Here is a 16,004-nt window from a genome sequence, read left to right as displayed (position 1 = left end):
AAATGAGCTATTGGGTTTATTTGAAGTTTTGGGGGGAGTTTGTAACAAATATTCAAGGGGAAAAATTAATGAAAACAAATGAACAGCTAGGCAAAGCAGTATACTGATAACTTAGCAGGATAACTAGTATCTATTGTGTAAAAAATAGTTTCAATTATTGTGTTATTTTCTAATGTTCTGCTGTTGCTTTTTTTTTTTTCAGGTTCATGATTTGTTGTGACAGATGTGAGGAATGGTTTCATGGTGACTGTGTGGGTATCTCTGAGGCCCGAGGGCGGCTGCTGGAAAGGAATGGTGAGGACTATATCTGTCCAAACTGCACCATTCTACAGGGGCAGGATGAGTCAATTTCAGAAACAGACCAGCAGGAAGCTAAAGCAGGGCAAGTAAATGTGGATGGTACAGAATTCACGAGCATAGGAACAATTGAACACAAATCTGTTGAGGACCAAGGGATCAAGGGTAGGATTGAAAAAGCTGCAAATCCAAGCGGGAAGAAAAAACTCAAGATATTTCAGCCTGTAAGTATTTCGGATTTTCAGTATTGTTCATGTTTCATGGTCTACATATAGATGATAACTTTCTTGTATAGCAGTAAATCCAAGTATGCTTATTGAAGATAAATATAAACCTGACCAACTCTTTAAATGTTACTGTGCAGCAGCATTTTTTAAATTCTATTTTGGAAATCAAATAAAAATCAGAATTCCGGACCATCTCATTCTAGCTTTAAAATCTGAAATAATTTTTTACATTTTCAGTGATACTGGAAGTTTTTACTTAATGTTGGCAAGGGTCTGTGTTAGAGTTAGCACCAACTGTTGCAGTTACCTCTGTACTTCTAGTTAAAGTTCTGGTATTTTTTGTCATGATGCTTCTTCAAGTTATTAGTACATAGAGAATTGTTTTATATTGCTTTTTGAAAGAGTAATATAAAAATGTGCACTTAAAATTATTGTGAATTCTGGTATGAAATATAAAATAAGCTTGAATTTCATTATAGCAAGTTCCATGCTCAAATCAAAGTACAGCCAAAGGAGCTACTTCAGCTCAAGGCATGCAGATTTAAAACTTAGTGCTGCAGCGATCATCTTTGTATTACTGAAGCTACCATAATAATGCCAACATTTTCCTTATTATGCCTTGAAGACCACTTGTATTTGTTACCAGAATGCTACAGCTGTTCAGATTTTTGTGTGATTTTGTTCTTTGACAGTCTTTGAATTTTGGTGTCATACCTGCAATAAGTCTAATGACTTTAATTAGAAGCTTCTCTTAGGAGGAATCTTTCTGTTGCAGAAAATTTGTCTGCAAAGTATTTATGAAAAAAAATTCATCAACATTAATAGCTCTGATATTTAAATCAGCGCAGTGAACTTAACTATAGATGAGAACAATGTGAGCTTAGTGTATAGTAAATACTCTTAAGGTAAATATATTAAACGTTTACTCAGAAATGTTTGCAAACAATTTCAGATACACTGAATGTACACTTGTACGTACTTGTACACAAACAGTTCTGAGAGTTGGAGTGCTGGGGTCTGCATTTCACTGGCAGCGTTAGTATTAATTTTAAGTACTGCTTCTACTTAACTTTGGTATTAATGTGCTAGCATGTTACCTGAATGGGTTCCAACATGCCTTGTAGTGAAAGAAAAATATAATTATAATTGCTTCATATGGGAAAAGTACTAACATTTTAGATATTCTTTTGGCGTGTGGAAAAAGAATGGAACTGCTCTGTTCTACATTTTGAGATAACAGACTTGACTGTCCAGTTTGTGTGTTATCCCACGCTGTCCCTCACACTCAGTGAGGATCTCTCTGCAGCTTATATAAGCAAGCAGCACATTCTCTGTGCAGAATTCCCTGCCCATTCTAGGGAAAGAAATCGTTGCTATTTCATATGTTGATGGGCTGAAACCACTCTGATTACTGAGTGATACAGTTAATCTGTTCTTACACCAGTATTCTGAGCACTTCGCAGAAGACTCGTTTTTGTTGCTGTCCATAAGCGCCTATTGCTTAAGAATTGTAGTTTGTGATTACAACTCCCAGGAATTATGTAAATAGAAACATCAGTGATGAAAGCATTGTCATTATCTGAGTAATAGTCCTTAATAATTAATGATGGCTCAGTTACCTGAAGTTTGAGGTGCTTCCTAGGGAAATTTCATACTACTTTCTTGAACTTCCCAGTTAAGTGTATACACGATGGAAAAGAATATAAATCGTAATCTCAATTTTTACGGGAAAAATCCCAAACTCAGCTTTTATCAGAGCACAGCAACTATCTAATCCTTGACTTTGGGGGGAAAAAAAGATGTTAAGCTTTGTAAAGATTATTTGTTCTAGTGGAAATACTGCTTAGAAACTGTTACTTTGGTAGTTAGAAATTGCATTTTATGGAAGAGGAGAGACTGTTCCCATCCACAGCAATTTTGAGTATTAGGTCAGTTGTATAATGCAGTTGTATAACATTTTTATGAGTAATCTAGAAGATGGAACAAGTAATACTGACCTTATGCACTCTGTTTTTGAGGGATGTGCTATATTTTTAAATCTTAACATTGAAGAGGAAGTGACATTGAGAGTAGTGTGAAGTAGAAGAAAATGCAGATTTCATATGTGAACTTTTCAATACGTAAAAAGTATTAGACTGTGACAAATTTGTGTAGGAGAATGGCTGTGCTTATGTCTGCCAAAGACTTTGAATATTAAAATTGGTAAGCCTCTTGAGCAAGAATTCCCTGTATGCCCCAATAGCTGAATGCCTTTTTTTGCATGTGGCTGGTTGAAGACAGATGCTGGTAGTGGTATATAAGCAAGATGTGATTTAGAAATCTATATCTTGTGGAACCAGCTCTGCGGTGCTAAGGAAGCTCCTCATATTACGTGGAGGATCAGAGCAAAAGCATTTCTGTGTTTATGGGATCTGAAAATCAGTCTCCATTAGTTTACTGCTAGCAGGATGACCAGTACAACACATTCTAAAAATACTGTTGCAAGAATGAAATCCTTTTAATTTGTGTGGGTTTTTGCGGTGTCCCAAGAATGAAAACTGTTTTTACGCCAGTAATTGCTCAGGTCACTGTCATAGCTGTAGTCTGAACTTCTGTAAATGCTTCATGTTGTACAGGTGTGCTTCTCTTGTTTCATTTTTGAAGTTTGAACTTGTTCTACTTCAATCTTCAGGTAGTTGAAGCTCCTGGTGCATCAAAGTGCATTGGTCCTGGCTGTTTCAATGTGGCTCAGCCTGATTCTGTGTATTGTAGCAATGACTGCATTCTTAAACATGCTGCAGCCACCATGAAGTATCTGAGTACAGGCAAAGATACAAAACCAAAACCTAAAGAGAAGACCAAACCAAAATCTGAAAAACCTGGTGTGACAAAATCTCATCCCCAGGTAAGTTTATATTTGTGATCTGAAGCAGTTGTGTCGAAGAACAGTGGCTTGTTTCTGTGCTCTCCTTTTTGAGACAAACAAAATTGCAAAGTTGTACATTAAAGAGAAACATGGTTTTTTGTTTTCTTAGCTGTTTTTTGTTCTTTTGTTCTGATAAATTGTTCCCCTGAAACTTGTTTTAGTAGGTAGGTAGAGTTACTTGAAAGAACTTTTTAGATACGATCACCCTTTAGATAATTTAATTAATACAAAGAAGTATAAGTAATACACCATTTTAAATTCAGTTGCACGTTTTTCCTTTTTTAATTCCAAATTACTGGATTGGGCAATAATACTGGATTACTGTAAACTGAATTAATGTGTTACTGTATTGTGTGTGTGTTGGGAAGCAAAACGGTGAAACTAAAGCCTCTCTTTCCTTTTGAAAGTGCTACAGAGTGGCTAGTAGTTTTAAAAACCAAGGAGGGAAAACACAGGAGTTTTTTTAATCATTCCCTGCTCCTGAAGTTGCAGTCTATTATGTTTTACGTTAAAGACTTGAATTTGAGATAGCATAATTTCAGTTGTATTTACAGGAGCTTACTATACAAAAGACTTGCTTACCTATACGTAACTATATCACTGCTTGTGAAATATTTGAGTATTAGTAATTAAGCTTCTTTCAATCTCTACAGGCAGGCACTAAGCCTCTTTCAAACCAGAAGAGACAATTTCCTGAGAAAAAAGAAATGAACGTGAAGAAGACTGTTCCGACAGCTGCCAAGACTGAGGCAAATGCTCATCCTATTGCTAGAGAGCCAGCAGCAGAAAACACCACACCATCATGGGCAAGCGATCATAATTACAATGCTGTAAAGCCTGAAAAGACTGCTGCCATATCATCTTCACTGTTGTTCAAATGTATGTATCGCATAGGGATATTCATGAGTAACCACATTTTCTTTGAATACCCATCCATTCTTGGCTCTGCAAGACTAGGGAGTTTAGGGCTAGGGTTGTTTGTTTAACATGGCACAAAGCTTTTCTCCACCTTCAAAGATTCACACGCAGAGATGCACATAAATGGAGACACTAGCAGAAATTTCATTTGTGTCGTGGGACAGTTGTATGATTGAGAGCCTATCAGTCTGCCCAGCTGATCTGTGAATGCAAACTTCATGATTAAGCTTTAAATTTTTCCCGTAAGACAATACTTGTTTATAATGTAGAAAAGGTAAGTATTGCAACATTTTTGAAGGTTGCACAGTCTGCAGCTTGAAACAGCAACTTGACTGTACTACTTTGAATTGTATTTTTGTGATTTAGGTTTCTCACCTGTCTCTCAGGTCTTACAGTTTCGTTGTTAGTGCTGAAAAGGAAATCTTCGACGTGGTATCCAGCAGTACTTTTACACTTCTGCAAACAGCTTTTAACTGTCAAGTATACTCAAGCTCTTCCTACTGCTTTTCTTCCTTACATGAAATAATTTAAGGACCATTCTTTACTTTTAAGTTTGGGGGGAGGAAGTACTTTTTTTTTAACCTTCCTATTTGTATGTTCATACTTCACACATTATCCACACACACAAGGACACATCTTAAGTGGGTATTAGGCAGAAATATTGCATATTTTTGCAGGTTTTGAATAGCATCCTTGTAACACACATAAAGGTAAGTAAATATTGCTTTGTAGCCTGAACAAGTCTTCTTGCTAATGACATTTTCTTTTACTCCAACTAAGTAGTTTTGTGATGCAGTGATGGAACTTCAAATGAAATCTTACATTGCACATTTATGGTACACATGACTGAATGAATATCTAATTTTCTCACTTGAAAATTAATGAGTTCAGCGCTCTCATCTTTCTTAACCACACTTCAGCCAACTTTTAGAAATAAACATAGTTATTAAACCCTTACACGGTATATAAAAGTAACTGGTAAGCTCAAATTTTCTAGGTCTAATTTTTAAATGCAGAGGGAGCACTGCCTACCTTACATTGCTCAGTTTTACTCTAGCAGTTATTAGGTGCATTTTAATTTTGTTTACCCAAATGGAAAGTTTGAAGGGTTATAACGTTTCCTTACATATTTTTATACTATTGGTGATAAAACACCCTCTGCCTTTTTCTATAATGAAGTCTTAAAATACATATTTTTATAAAATTGCATTTTTAGTTTCTTCTAAAGAAACTAGCTTTTTACTCAGGAACTAGCATTTTAAATGCAACTTATAATTTGGAGAGACCTAAATGAAACTACAGGGGCCTATTTTGCATGTCAAATTCTTATCACGCCCTCTATCTCAATTTAACTGCAAGTGTTGATATAAGCATAGTACTTAAATTGCTCTTACTACTATAGTTTTATTTTCCTTGGAGACAGGAATACAGATATTAAGGGCTTTTTTTTTTATTTTTAAGAGGATTGCTCTTAAATTTTACAACACAGAAGCTACACAGATTTGAACCAATTCCAGTAGAAAACTGGCCTCCCTTAACTAAACTGTTAAATTAGTGTGAAAAAAAAAATCTGTGTTTATACTAGACTTCAGTAGTGAAAACAACCTAGTTCATGTGATGGCAAGCTCTCATATCAAATGCAGTGAAGAACTTCACATTGCTGTTAAGGTAAGCTGTGCTAATATGTGGACACCATGGCACTACTAAAATACCAGGTAAATTGTTTGTTTGGGTAAAAAGATTGTCCTGCTTTTTTGATTGGACAGGTGTAATCTGTCGTCATCTTCATGAGAAGCTGCCACTGCATCTTCTTCAGGAGTGTTTGTTGTGGTTTAACCTGGCACTAATTGATACTGTACTCGTATTTCATAGAGTTGTTAATGAGTGGGACTCTCTGGGGAGATCTTCCATTAAGAAGATCAAAGTACACTACCTGTGGTACACCTGTCCTGTTTTACAGCAGTGAGTTAGGGACAAACAACTTAATGCTGCCCCCTTCTGGGCAGCAAGGTTTCCAGAGCACTACCTCTGGTGATTCAAAAACAAACAAAAAAACCAACACCAAAACACCTTTGCTTTTGTTATCCCCATTCAGTTTTCTCCATTTTTTTTTTGTGCAGTTCATCTTCTGCATCTAAGAACTAATCACAGTCTGAATGGTGCTTTCTTGTATAACTTGTGATCCCACATTCAAACGACACCTGGACTGCCTTGTTCTTCCTATACACCTCCAGCAAAACGTGGAGACTGTCAGGGCAATACAGAAATAGTAGGATCTGATAATTAGAAAGTTTGATGCATGTACGAAAATGTGATTTTTGTAATGCAGTGTCAGAGCATCAAATATGGCCACTTATAATACATTTTCCCCCATAATCTTTATACTCAAGACCAGAGGAGTTATCACTCAAGTGGTAGAATTAATGTTGGAGTATGTAAGTATCACTGTAGAAGGAAAAAAAAAACAAGGCCATTTCTGCACTGACTGCTGCCTATTCAGTCAGGTTTGTACCTGCTTATGTTGTGACTCTGCAGTTAAGTATGTAGATACACTGGTATGGTTCAGCTTAGATGTTAGGAAAGGATTCTACTTAAGTTTAAGTCATAAGTATGTTTGACTGCACGGACTTGACTATTTATTTTTAAACTTGATGCTTTTATTTTGGTCTGAGTGCTCCCTTATGAGACTATACAGTAGCCTGGACCAAGTTCCATACTGTTAACAACTAAATACTTTGGATACCTCAGTTTAAGACCTTGAAAGCTAAGGTATCTTTGCTTAGTGCTATATTTATTCTGCAAAACTGGCCCATTCTAAGAGGCGTTAATTACTGAATAGTACCAAGGGAATAAAAAGAGCTCCTAATCTTCTATTATGAGCAGTTTTCTAGGATGCAGTTGCTGTATATGTAGTCTGGGATTAACCCTTTGTAACCAGAAGAGTTTTCAGAAAGGCTGCTGAGAGAGCAAATAATCATCTGAATGCTTAACAATGAATCTGCCAGAACTGCTGAGAAATTCATACTGGAGTTGGCTTTGGAAAGATTCTAGAGCAGGAGTGTCTGGTGTAGCACAGCTCCAGTGCTGAACTTGCATCATGAGTGTGGTGGGGGCTGTGCTGGCGCAGGGGCTGCTGGGCAGTCTGAACCCTGGCTCTGGAGTGAGGCAGACCAGTATTGGCTGCTGAAGCCAACATCCCCTGGGACTCAGCCTGTTAAAAGGAGCAGTGGCGTCCTTGGGGAGCAATTATCATCTCCTGCCTGTGAACTCCTGGAGCTCCCCTTCTCTGCTCTACCAGGTATGTTACATCTGTCCTGTGGTTGTCAGCCACTTGAAGATTTTTACCATGTGTCTTACGTTAGGAAGGCTGGTCCCTGCTGCTAGCATATTTTCTGTTGTGCCTTTCAAGCACCCAGCACTCCTGTGGCACTTGGATGACAGAATGCCAGCAGAATTGCCATAATGGATGCTTGGTTTCAGTGTGAGGAACTGTCACAGGAGGGAAGGGTTGGGGACGGGGGAGACACGTGGTACAACTTACAGATGCGCTATGACTATCAGGGTGGTTTACCTCTTGTCACCAAAACTGAAAGTGATGCAAGTTTGATTAAAAAACCTCACCACCCTCTATTGCTGTTTTGCGTTCTTTTACTAATATTACTTTAGTTCTATCAACTTACTCAATTGACTGGAGAGCTGGTGAAAAAGGTCTTCCTCTGCTAGTCCCCAAATAAAAGGGTTTTTTTGAGACCATCTCTTGCACTTTGAAGTCAAGTATTGCTGCTGATGCTGGTGCTGATGGTTCGCTGTGCTGATCTCTGTACTGAACTTGGAACCTGAAGATGGCCTGTCCCTACAACGAATGACGGTGCTGATCCAGGAAAGGTTCTTGAAAACAAGGAGATCTCTTGTTTTTAACAAAGGACAGTGCCTCTCTTTCTCTCAGGAGTTGACATAGTTATGCAGAAGTAGTTGACTAGTATAAATCATTATAATTTCATGTAGATCAAAACAAAGCATTGCGTGTCTAAGTTTCAGATTTGTATGAAGATAGCTATAGTTCCGGCTTGATTGAATGCAAACAAATCACCACTACAGAAAAGCCCCTTCTGTCAGTTCCCTAATTTAATTAATTTTAATGGCAGATTCACTTCTGTGTGCCTGAATGTGGAGGCTTGGCACAGAGAATCAGTTAAATAATGAACTGCTTGTGTAGATCAGAATGGATGAATGCTTTTGAAGGAAAAAAAGGCAGGAGGCACACGGCTTAAATGCTAGTTTTTAGTAGTATCGTTTGATTTGATCTTAAAAGTGAAAATGGACAGAGTTCTCCACGTTGTTTCAGAGGCAATTAGCAGTGGAAACTAACACCCAAACTTGTTTAAGAATAGTTCAACACTTCTGAATGACTTGGAACTAACGCTAAGCTATCTGAGAGAAATGACAAGGCAAAAACAAACTAAAAAACCCCCGAGCTTCAGGAGAGCAGCAATTGCAGGGCTGTGTAATAGAAGCAGTTACAAGCTACACCTCACCTTCACAGCCTTGGGCATTGAGTGCTCAGTGCCACAAGAGGGTGCTTCAGTGGCACCTAACAGGATTGACTCTTCGACAAGTTTCTGAGGCTCAGATGTCAGGCATGCATCCCAGCAGTGTGACTGCAAAGGCTGCACATGAGGAGCACCTCTTGACTGGTAAGTAGCTTCCCATTGTTGAGTGCTTTATAGCTGACATCTAAAGCACCAGCTCACCCATGTATTTTGTTCAATTTTTAGTTAGGTAATGCATCAAAAGATCTCACCTAAACTCATGGGTTAAAGTTCTGTAACAGCCACAGCATTGGAGTACAGAGATTACATTCTGCTCTGAGATTATTTCTGTCACTAGGCATTCAGAAGGGGGTCAGTCATACCACGGCTGCGTGAGGCAAGTTTGTACAAGACATGGGCTGAATGACTTCTCTTCTGAATGAAGAGAAGCTGCTGGGAGAACAGCAGGTCTAGATTTGGCTGGGGAGGTTTTTCCCGTCTTCCCTTTCAGCATTTTAGAAAGGTGAACGTGCTGTTCCTAAACTCTTAAATATTGATAGATGGGGTGAGATGTTTAATCTCTGAGCCATGTTCAGACTGCATGGACAGCTGCAGTGCAGTGGAGTGATAGGACAGAAAAACAGATAGTGCAGCTGCAGCCTACCTCTGAACAAGAAGCAGCACGACCATATGCAACTTCACTGTTTCATAGGCCAATGCTGGTGTTTGCTTTTCTATTTTTAGTAAATTCTTCTTTTCACAACTGATTTTCTATCAGACATTTAAGCTATGGTTAAGGCGAGTGCTGTTTCCAGTCCTTAAGAGATAATGTATAATTACTCAGCTCAACCTTTACACAGGAGAATACCTTCTGATAGATATTTTTGCTTTATTAACTGTGAAACTACACCAATATTGTGAATTTGCTGTATTTTTTTTTTCTGAAAAGGATATCAAATCCTTTCAGGTATAATAATCCACTTCAAAAGGTGGATCACAAGTAGCTGTGCACTGCTTTCTGCATTTTATTATATTGTGGGATTTTACAAAAATTCTCAAATTATTGAACGTTAGCTACCAGCTCTCATACTATTAATGCTCCAAGAATCTGCATGCAGTGCGTACGTTTGAAAATGACTTTTTACATTTTTTTCTAAAATATTTTGGTGAGTGGGGAGAATTAAGAGTATCCATAGAATCCATGCATGCTCCAGCAGCCTCTGCACTGTGGTGTATAGAGGCTCACTGATCTGCAGGACAGGGTTTTGTTGAGGTTAGTGATGGGGGTTAGGTTGGGTTAGTGATGTCCTGCTTGCTTGTCAGTATTTTGTGACAGAAGTTCTAAGCAAGGTGAATGAGATGCACCCGTCATCCCATCTTCCCTGTGCTGCTTTGAGGGAAATCCTATCATGGAGGAGGGGAAAGAACCCAACACATTAGTGTAGGCAGGGGAGAAGGCACATCTAATATTAGACAGTGTTAGATGGTAGAGGCAGCAATTCCGTGTATGAATAACCTTGTGCTGAGGTTTTCAATTCTGAGGGAAACTTCTCATAAATACTCAGTAGCAAATAACTTCCATGACTGCAAGATACTTTTAACAAAAAAGAAAAACTTCAGTAGTGTTCTGGACTGCTAATTGCGATATGTTGTGAGATTTTTTTTTAAATCTCAGCCTTATAAACTCATTGTGAAACACTTCTCAATTGCTTGTGGTTCATCTAAAGCATGGCTTACAACTTGAGCAAGAAATTGACAATCTTCAAAGAGCTGTGATCCAGTTAATGTTAAAATACAGCACATTTCCGCAGGTGTTCAAAAACTGGAATAACTAGGTAGTGTCTCCAGCAAAGTAACATGTCACAAATGAGATAACTTAAATAGCAGCTGTGTGGGGGTGGTGGTTATCTTGAAGTGGCTTTCTAAAGCTACTGTTCCAAAGTTTGAGCAGGGAAGAAGAGAGACCCAAAATAGGCTTGAGTGCTATCTCTGCAGAAAAATTCTGAAGAGACTGGGGGAAGAACAAAGTTTCGTATGGATAGCTTTCTTGGCGGTGGTGCAAAACACAATGTCCTCATGCAGGTGAGGGATTACAGCACAAATGCATCCTGCAAGTCCTTCACGGAAAATTGTGGAAATCATTCTTGAATTGGACCCAACCCATGTTACGATGCTGAAACATCAATGCTGAACCTTAAAGAAGTGTACGTAAACATCAGACTTTCAACAGGCTCATCTGTAACACAGCAGATAATGTGGCAGTTATAAACCTCTTAAAGGAGTTTCATTCTTAGCTGCGTGTTGCAATGTTGGCTTAGCTTTAACAGGAATTTCCTTAGGGGAGGTGTTCTGTATCTGATGACATCTAGTGGGAGAGATTGTGGTAATGTCTGTAGTGAAGATAACAGTAACACTGTTTCATAAGCCTTAAAAACAAAACAAAACAGAAAAAACCAACACCTTTCTAGCTTTGTGCTCATTGGGTCTCACTGGCAATGAGCCGACTCATTAGCTCCATCTGTACCTCTGTCTTTTTAGTCTGTGCCTCTTTTCAGTCAGTAAGAATCCTGTTGCTGTCTGTGTAAGTGTTTCACAAGTCGGGATGGGGAACATGGGAATTTACTGGGGGGTTTGGGTTTTTTTCAAGTGGTTTTTGACAACCAGCCCAGGGATTCAGAAGCGTTGGATGGAAGAGTCACCAGATGGTTCCTTCTGGCACTGATCTTTTGTCTGGGATAAGCTAATGTTCTGTAGTAGTCTGTATTTTAAAATTGGTTTAAGAGCATTTATTGTAGGTACACTGGAGCTGCTGACTGAAAAAGGACTGAAAACTTCACAGTACAAAGCACAGCAGCCCTTGTGTGTAGTAGGCATTGAGTGTCTTCAAGCTGTTCATGAACCACAAGGCAAAGTGATTTGAAACTCGCGGTCTGAGCGAATACCTGGTTCTTATCGTTCCATCAGTTTGCTGAGCAACGGTGACATCTGTTCAGAAATTAAATTCCACGAATGTTAACATTCTGCTTGCCAGGAAGAGTACACATTTCTCGTAACTTTCCCAAACATGCACTTGCCGTAGCCCAAGTCTTGGGGCTGTGCTGACATTGCAACTGAGCCAATAGGGCGGTGAGCTGCTGGCAGAAGAGGCAGTCCTGCTCCCTCCCTGTGCTCGGCTGTGGCTCCTGCCTCCTGTGCATTGACTGCAAGACCTGTCCAAGGGCAGAGTGAGTTGGTGCGGCTGGATTGTCTGCAAGTGGAGCCAAAACCTCGATAGGTCAAGCTTGTTTTCTCAAAGTCAATATGGGATACGAGTTTCTTTTAAGATAAGGTTAATCTGCTGCCATTGCAGGTTACTAGGATACACAGGATTTAAGTACGCATGATTTGTTGTCAACACACACATCATTTTAATAACTTTCAAATACAGTGAGGTGTCCATGGAATCAGTACCGTCAAGTACTGTTAGGTAGACAGCGTTAATTGGTATGAGGTACTATTTTGGCTTGTGAAACCATTAGACTTTCACAAAGCTGAGGTATTTGCACGTTCTCAGTTGGCTAAAACAGCATATGTGTTACATTGGAAACCTTTTCAGTGCATCTGCTTCTGCTGTCCATCAACCTGGGGAATTTCAATCTACCTTTGCACTAGCACCACTTATTTATGTTGCATATACATATTCTTACCCGTGATGTATTTGTTTGGAACTTAAGGAAGGTTTAGAGTATGAATGTATTTTTTTAATACATACAACATCTGATTAACACAACATCTTGCCTGTGGCTTAGTTAGCTTTATCAGCCTGCTTCTTGTTAACTAATTTGAACGAATCACTGGAGAGTATAGAGTATTAAATCTAATTTTAGGATTTTATGTTTTGTAATTATGCTGCACACAACTAAAGCTCTTAGCACTGAGGACTGAATTGTACTGTGGTCATTTTGTTGAAACCTGAGCTGTGCTGTCCTGTCTTCCATAGTGAGTCACAGAAAGGTGCTGCTGTCCCACTTGACTGAAGAGATGCAAGTCTGTGCAGAAGATGCAGTAAGCCAGGAAACAGAAGTAGACAAATTCCTGCAGACTTACCATACACAATTCTGGATATTCATCTTCTCTCTTTTCAGTAGTTAGTGCTGGATAGGTTGACTTTTCACCTCTTTTAGCTCCGGATGCTTAATTTGACCAAACCAAACCTATCATCAGTAGTTTCTGATCCCTCTTGGGATAGCTGAAGACCTCCTGACAAATAACGTGGGGTTATGGGGGTAGGCTTTGTGGGGGGGAGGGGGGAGGAACGTCAGAAAAGTCAGCGTGGGTCCTGCTGAGAGTCTCCCTAGCTCAGTGGTCAGTCTGACAGTGACTGAACTGGACTCTAAGGAATAGCCTGAGAATAAGAATCTACTTGAGAGTAAGATCTTCACATTCTTTGGAAGGTTTCGATGTGTTTTGGTAGCTGTTTCATTTTACACCTCAGATAAATTTCATTCTGAAAAACTCAGTGAGATAACACGCTTTTCCAAAACAAAAACTCACTAAATAAAAGAAACACAGGGTAAATGATGCTTCTGGGTCTTCCAGCTTCTTCCCTTTGTGTTCCAGTTTAGACATACTTCTGTACTTTGCCTAATGGAAGTTCAGGTGCAGCATTTCTTTTTAGTTCACCTGAACCACCAGTTTCTGTATTTGTGGTGAAACTGTGATAAGAGCCAATGTAACAAAGCTGTTACAAGCATTCTTTCTGCTGGAGGAGTGCACAAATGTTCAGGGTCGGAACTGAACTATAGAGAAAGGTCAGGAGGCAGTTTCATTCACAAGGGAGTATTTGCATTACGTTTCTTAATCAGTCCAAACCTTCTCCTTTTGTGTCTGTATTTCCATTCAAAATTTATGCTGTTCTGAGATTTATTGAACCAGGCTTTACAGCTGTTCTTCTACCTTTGTCCATTTCAAATCTATTTCAGAACAGATGTGAAAATTGGACCCTTCTTAATAATTTCTTCTCTCATTGTAGCAGATGAGGAAGGTGAAGAGGGACCTATTTGGTCTTCAGTAAAGTTGTCTAAAGTTAAGTTTCTGAATCCTTTCCAGAAAGCATACAGCTTTTCACAACTAGAGCTTCCAGATCAGTCCTTCCATTGACAAACCCTTACTAGTTCAAAGCATTGGATAAAAATTAATGTGTTAATTGGTTGATAGTTAATTGCAGATTTGTGAGAGGGGAAAAAAGACTTCTGGGGGAGTAAGTTTGGCTTTTCTAATGGGAAGTGTTTTATTTGAGGAAGTAGGGTCACTGAGAGCCCATCGTTGTTTGAACTGTTGTGATAGGTGTGTTAGGGCTGGCCCACTGTAACCCTAATATTTCTAAATGATATTTCTGGTAAGCTGAGGTAGAACAAATCTTACTTGCTCTACAAGGGATTGTTTTTGGCTTATTTTGTTATCCTGGATTGTTCCTGTTGATGCCAGAAAGTGGATGGATGAAACAGCAACCGAAGGAATGTTTGGCTTCGTGTCCCATGCAAGTCTAACTTAACCAGATGTTAGAACTGGAGCCTTCTCTTAGATTGTGTAAATTGTCTTGTGCGTTATGTCTATCGATCTATCTATTAATGGTAGAAATAATAATAATTTAAACAGCAGTTTTGGGTATTGTGAATGAAATGATGGGATTTAGATGGCCACGGCCTGAGCAATAATTTTAATGTTTAATTCTGTAAGTCTAGAGTTCAGCTAGGAACTGAACAGGAAGATCTAATTGTAGTTTATAGTTGTGGTAGCAACCAAGTAGATGGATAACATAGTTAAAACTTTAAGCAACTTCTGTGTTATGTAACTTGACTCTCTTTTCTTGCTCCTTAATAAGCTGGAGAAAGGATTTCTTAAACTTCAAGAATACTAAGCTTGGGACATGATAATTCAGTCACAAACCCATGGAATCTAGTCAAGTCAACCTCCATAATAAAAAGATTCTGCAAGTTACTATGAGAATTTTTCCATTTAAATGTAAGATACAGATTGTATTGACTTTGTGAAAGTGTGGGCTTTTTTTGAAGCTTGATCATGAAATCCAAATCAGGAATCTTTGAAGGTGGTGTCTTTTTCAATTTTTTTGCATAGTGTGTGAATAAGGTTTTCAACCTGTACAGCCGATGTGGAACTGTTAACCTCATGAGTCTGGCGAGAGATATTGTCTTTAGCATTCAAGGCAAATTTCTTCCCCCAAAATTTGTATCCTTAGTAGTTATTCTCCACAGGTGTCATTTCACAGTCTTCTTTATGGATTGATAAATGGTCTTTGTAAACAGCAAGTTAGAAACGTAAGTATTTAGTATTGTACTTTCTTCTTTGTTTTGACAGCTCAAAAGGGAGAGAAAAAGAAGGAAGACAAAGCAGCAGAGCACACAGGGGCATCGAAGAGAGCTGTTGCTTCAACATCTACGGCAGAGAAACAGACATCTGCTCTCACTAAAAATCTTCTTCCAAAGAAGGCCCCGACCTTCTCTAGCTTGTCACTAACTAAGCAGCCACTGAAACCTGCTGGGAGTTTCAAAGGTGTAATTCCCAAGAAGTCGTGGCCTTCATCAGACAGTGTTCCTTCAAAGCCTTCAGCCCCTCCTCCTGGCTCATCACTTCCCAAAAAGCCAGTTGCATCTTCCAGTTTGGGCACAGGCCTCAAAAGGCCTGCTCCATCTTCTGTTCCTACTGTATCTGGAAGCAGTCAAGCAAAAGTATCGGCTATCCCTATCCAGTCACAGCCCAACTCTCAGATTCGACAAAATATTCGGCGGTCCCTAAAAGAAATTTTGTGGAAGAGGTGGGAATTCAAAGCACCTATTTTATATCAGAAGCTATACCTGGAAGTAAATGTTTAGCCTGCAGTTTTATTTCTTGATAAGCAAAATTGAGGGATTTAATTTATACTAGAAATCAGTGCAAATACATTTAGTTTTTCAAATTTATTTAAAAAAAAAATCTTGATCTAAAATCACTGTGCATGTGAGAAAGCTTTTTTAAAAAAAAATAAAGCCAATATCCCGTTTGTGCTGAGACAATTACACCTGAAGAATTAGATTGCAGCACAAGCATTTACAGTGCAGGTGACCTGAAGTTAAAAATCTGGCAATGGCA

At 38.9% G+C, this 16,004-nt stretch overlaps 1 protein-coding gene across 3 annotated transcripts in view; it reads left to right on the top strand.

Moving 5' to 3' along the window:
- The window catches only part of DIDO1 (death inducer-obliterator 1), a 48,177-nt gene that overhangs the window by 15,749 nt on the left and 16,424 nt on the right, over positions 1–16,004 (top strand). For all 3 annotated transcript variants that reach the window (XM_021417100.1, XM_021417102.1, XM_021417101.1), the window contains 4 exons: positions 203–521; positions 3,196–3,408; positions 4,083–4,308; positions 15,234–15,690. In XM_021417100.1, coding sequence (XP_021272775.1) covers positions 203–521; positions 3,196–3,408; positions 4,083–4,308; positions 15,234–15,690 — 1,215 coding nt within the window. The remainder of the gene's footprint in view (positions 1–202; positions 522–3,195; positions 3,409–4,082; positions 4,309–15,233; positions 15,691–16,004) is intronic.

Source organism: Numida meleagris, chromosome 19 (assembly GCF_002078875.1).
Source record: "Numida meleagris isolate 19003 breed g44 Domestic line chromosome 19, NumMel1.0, whole genome shotgun sequence".
Classification (NCBI taxonomy): domain Eukaryota; kingdom Metazoa; phylum Chordata; class Aves; order Galliformes; family Numididae; genus Numida; species Numida meleagris.
Note: the sequence above shows the minus strand (reverse complement) of the source record. Positions and strands in the feature narration are given on the sequence as shown.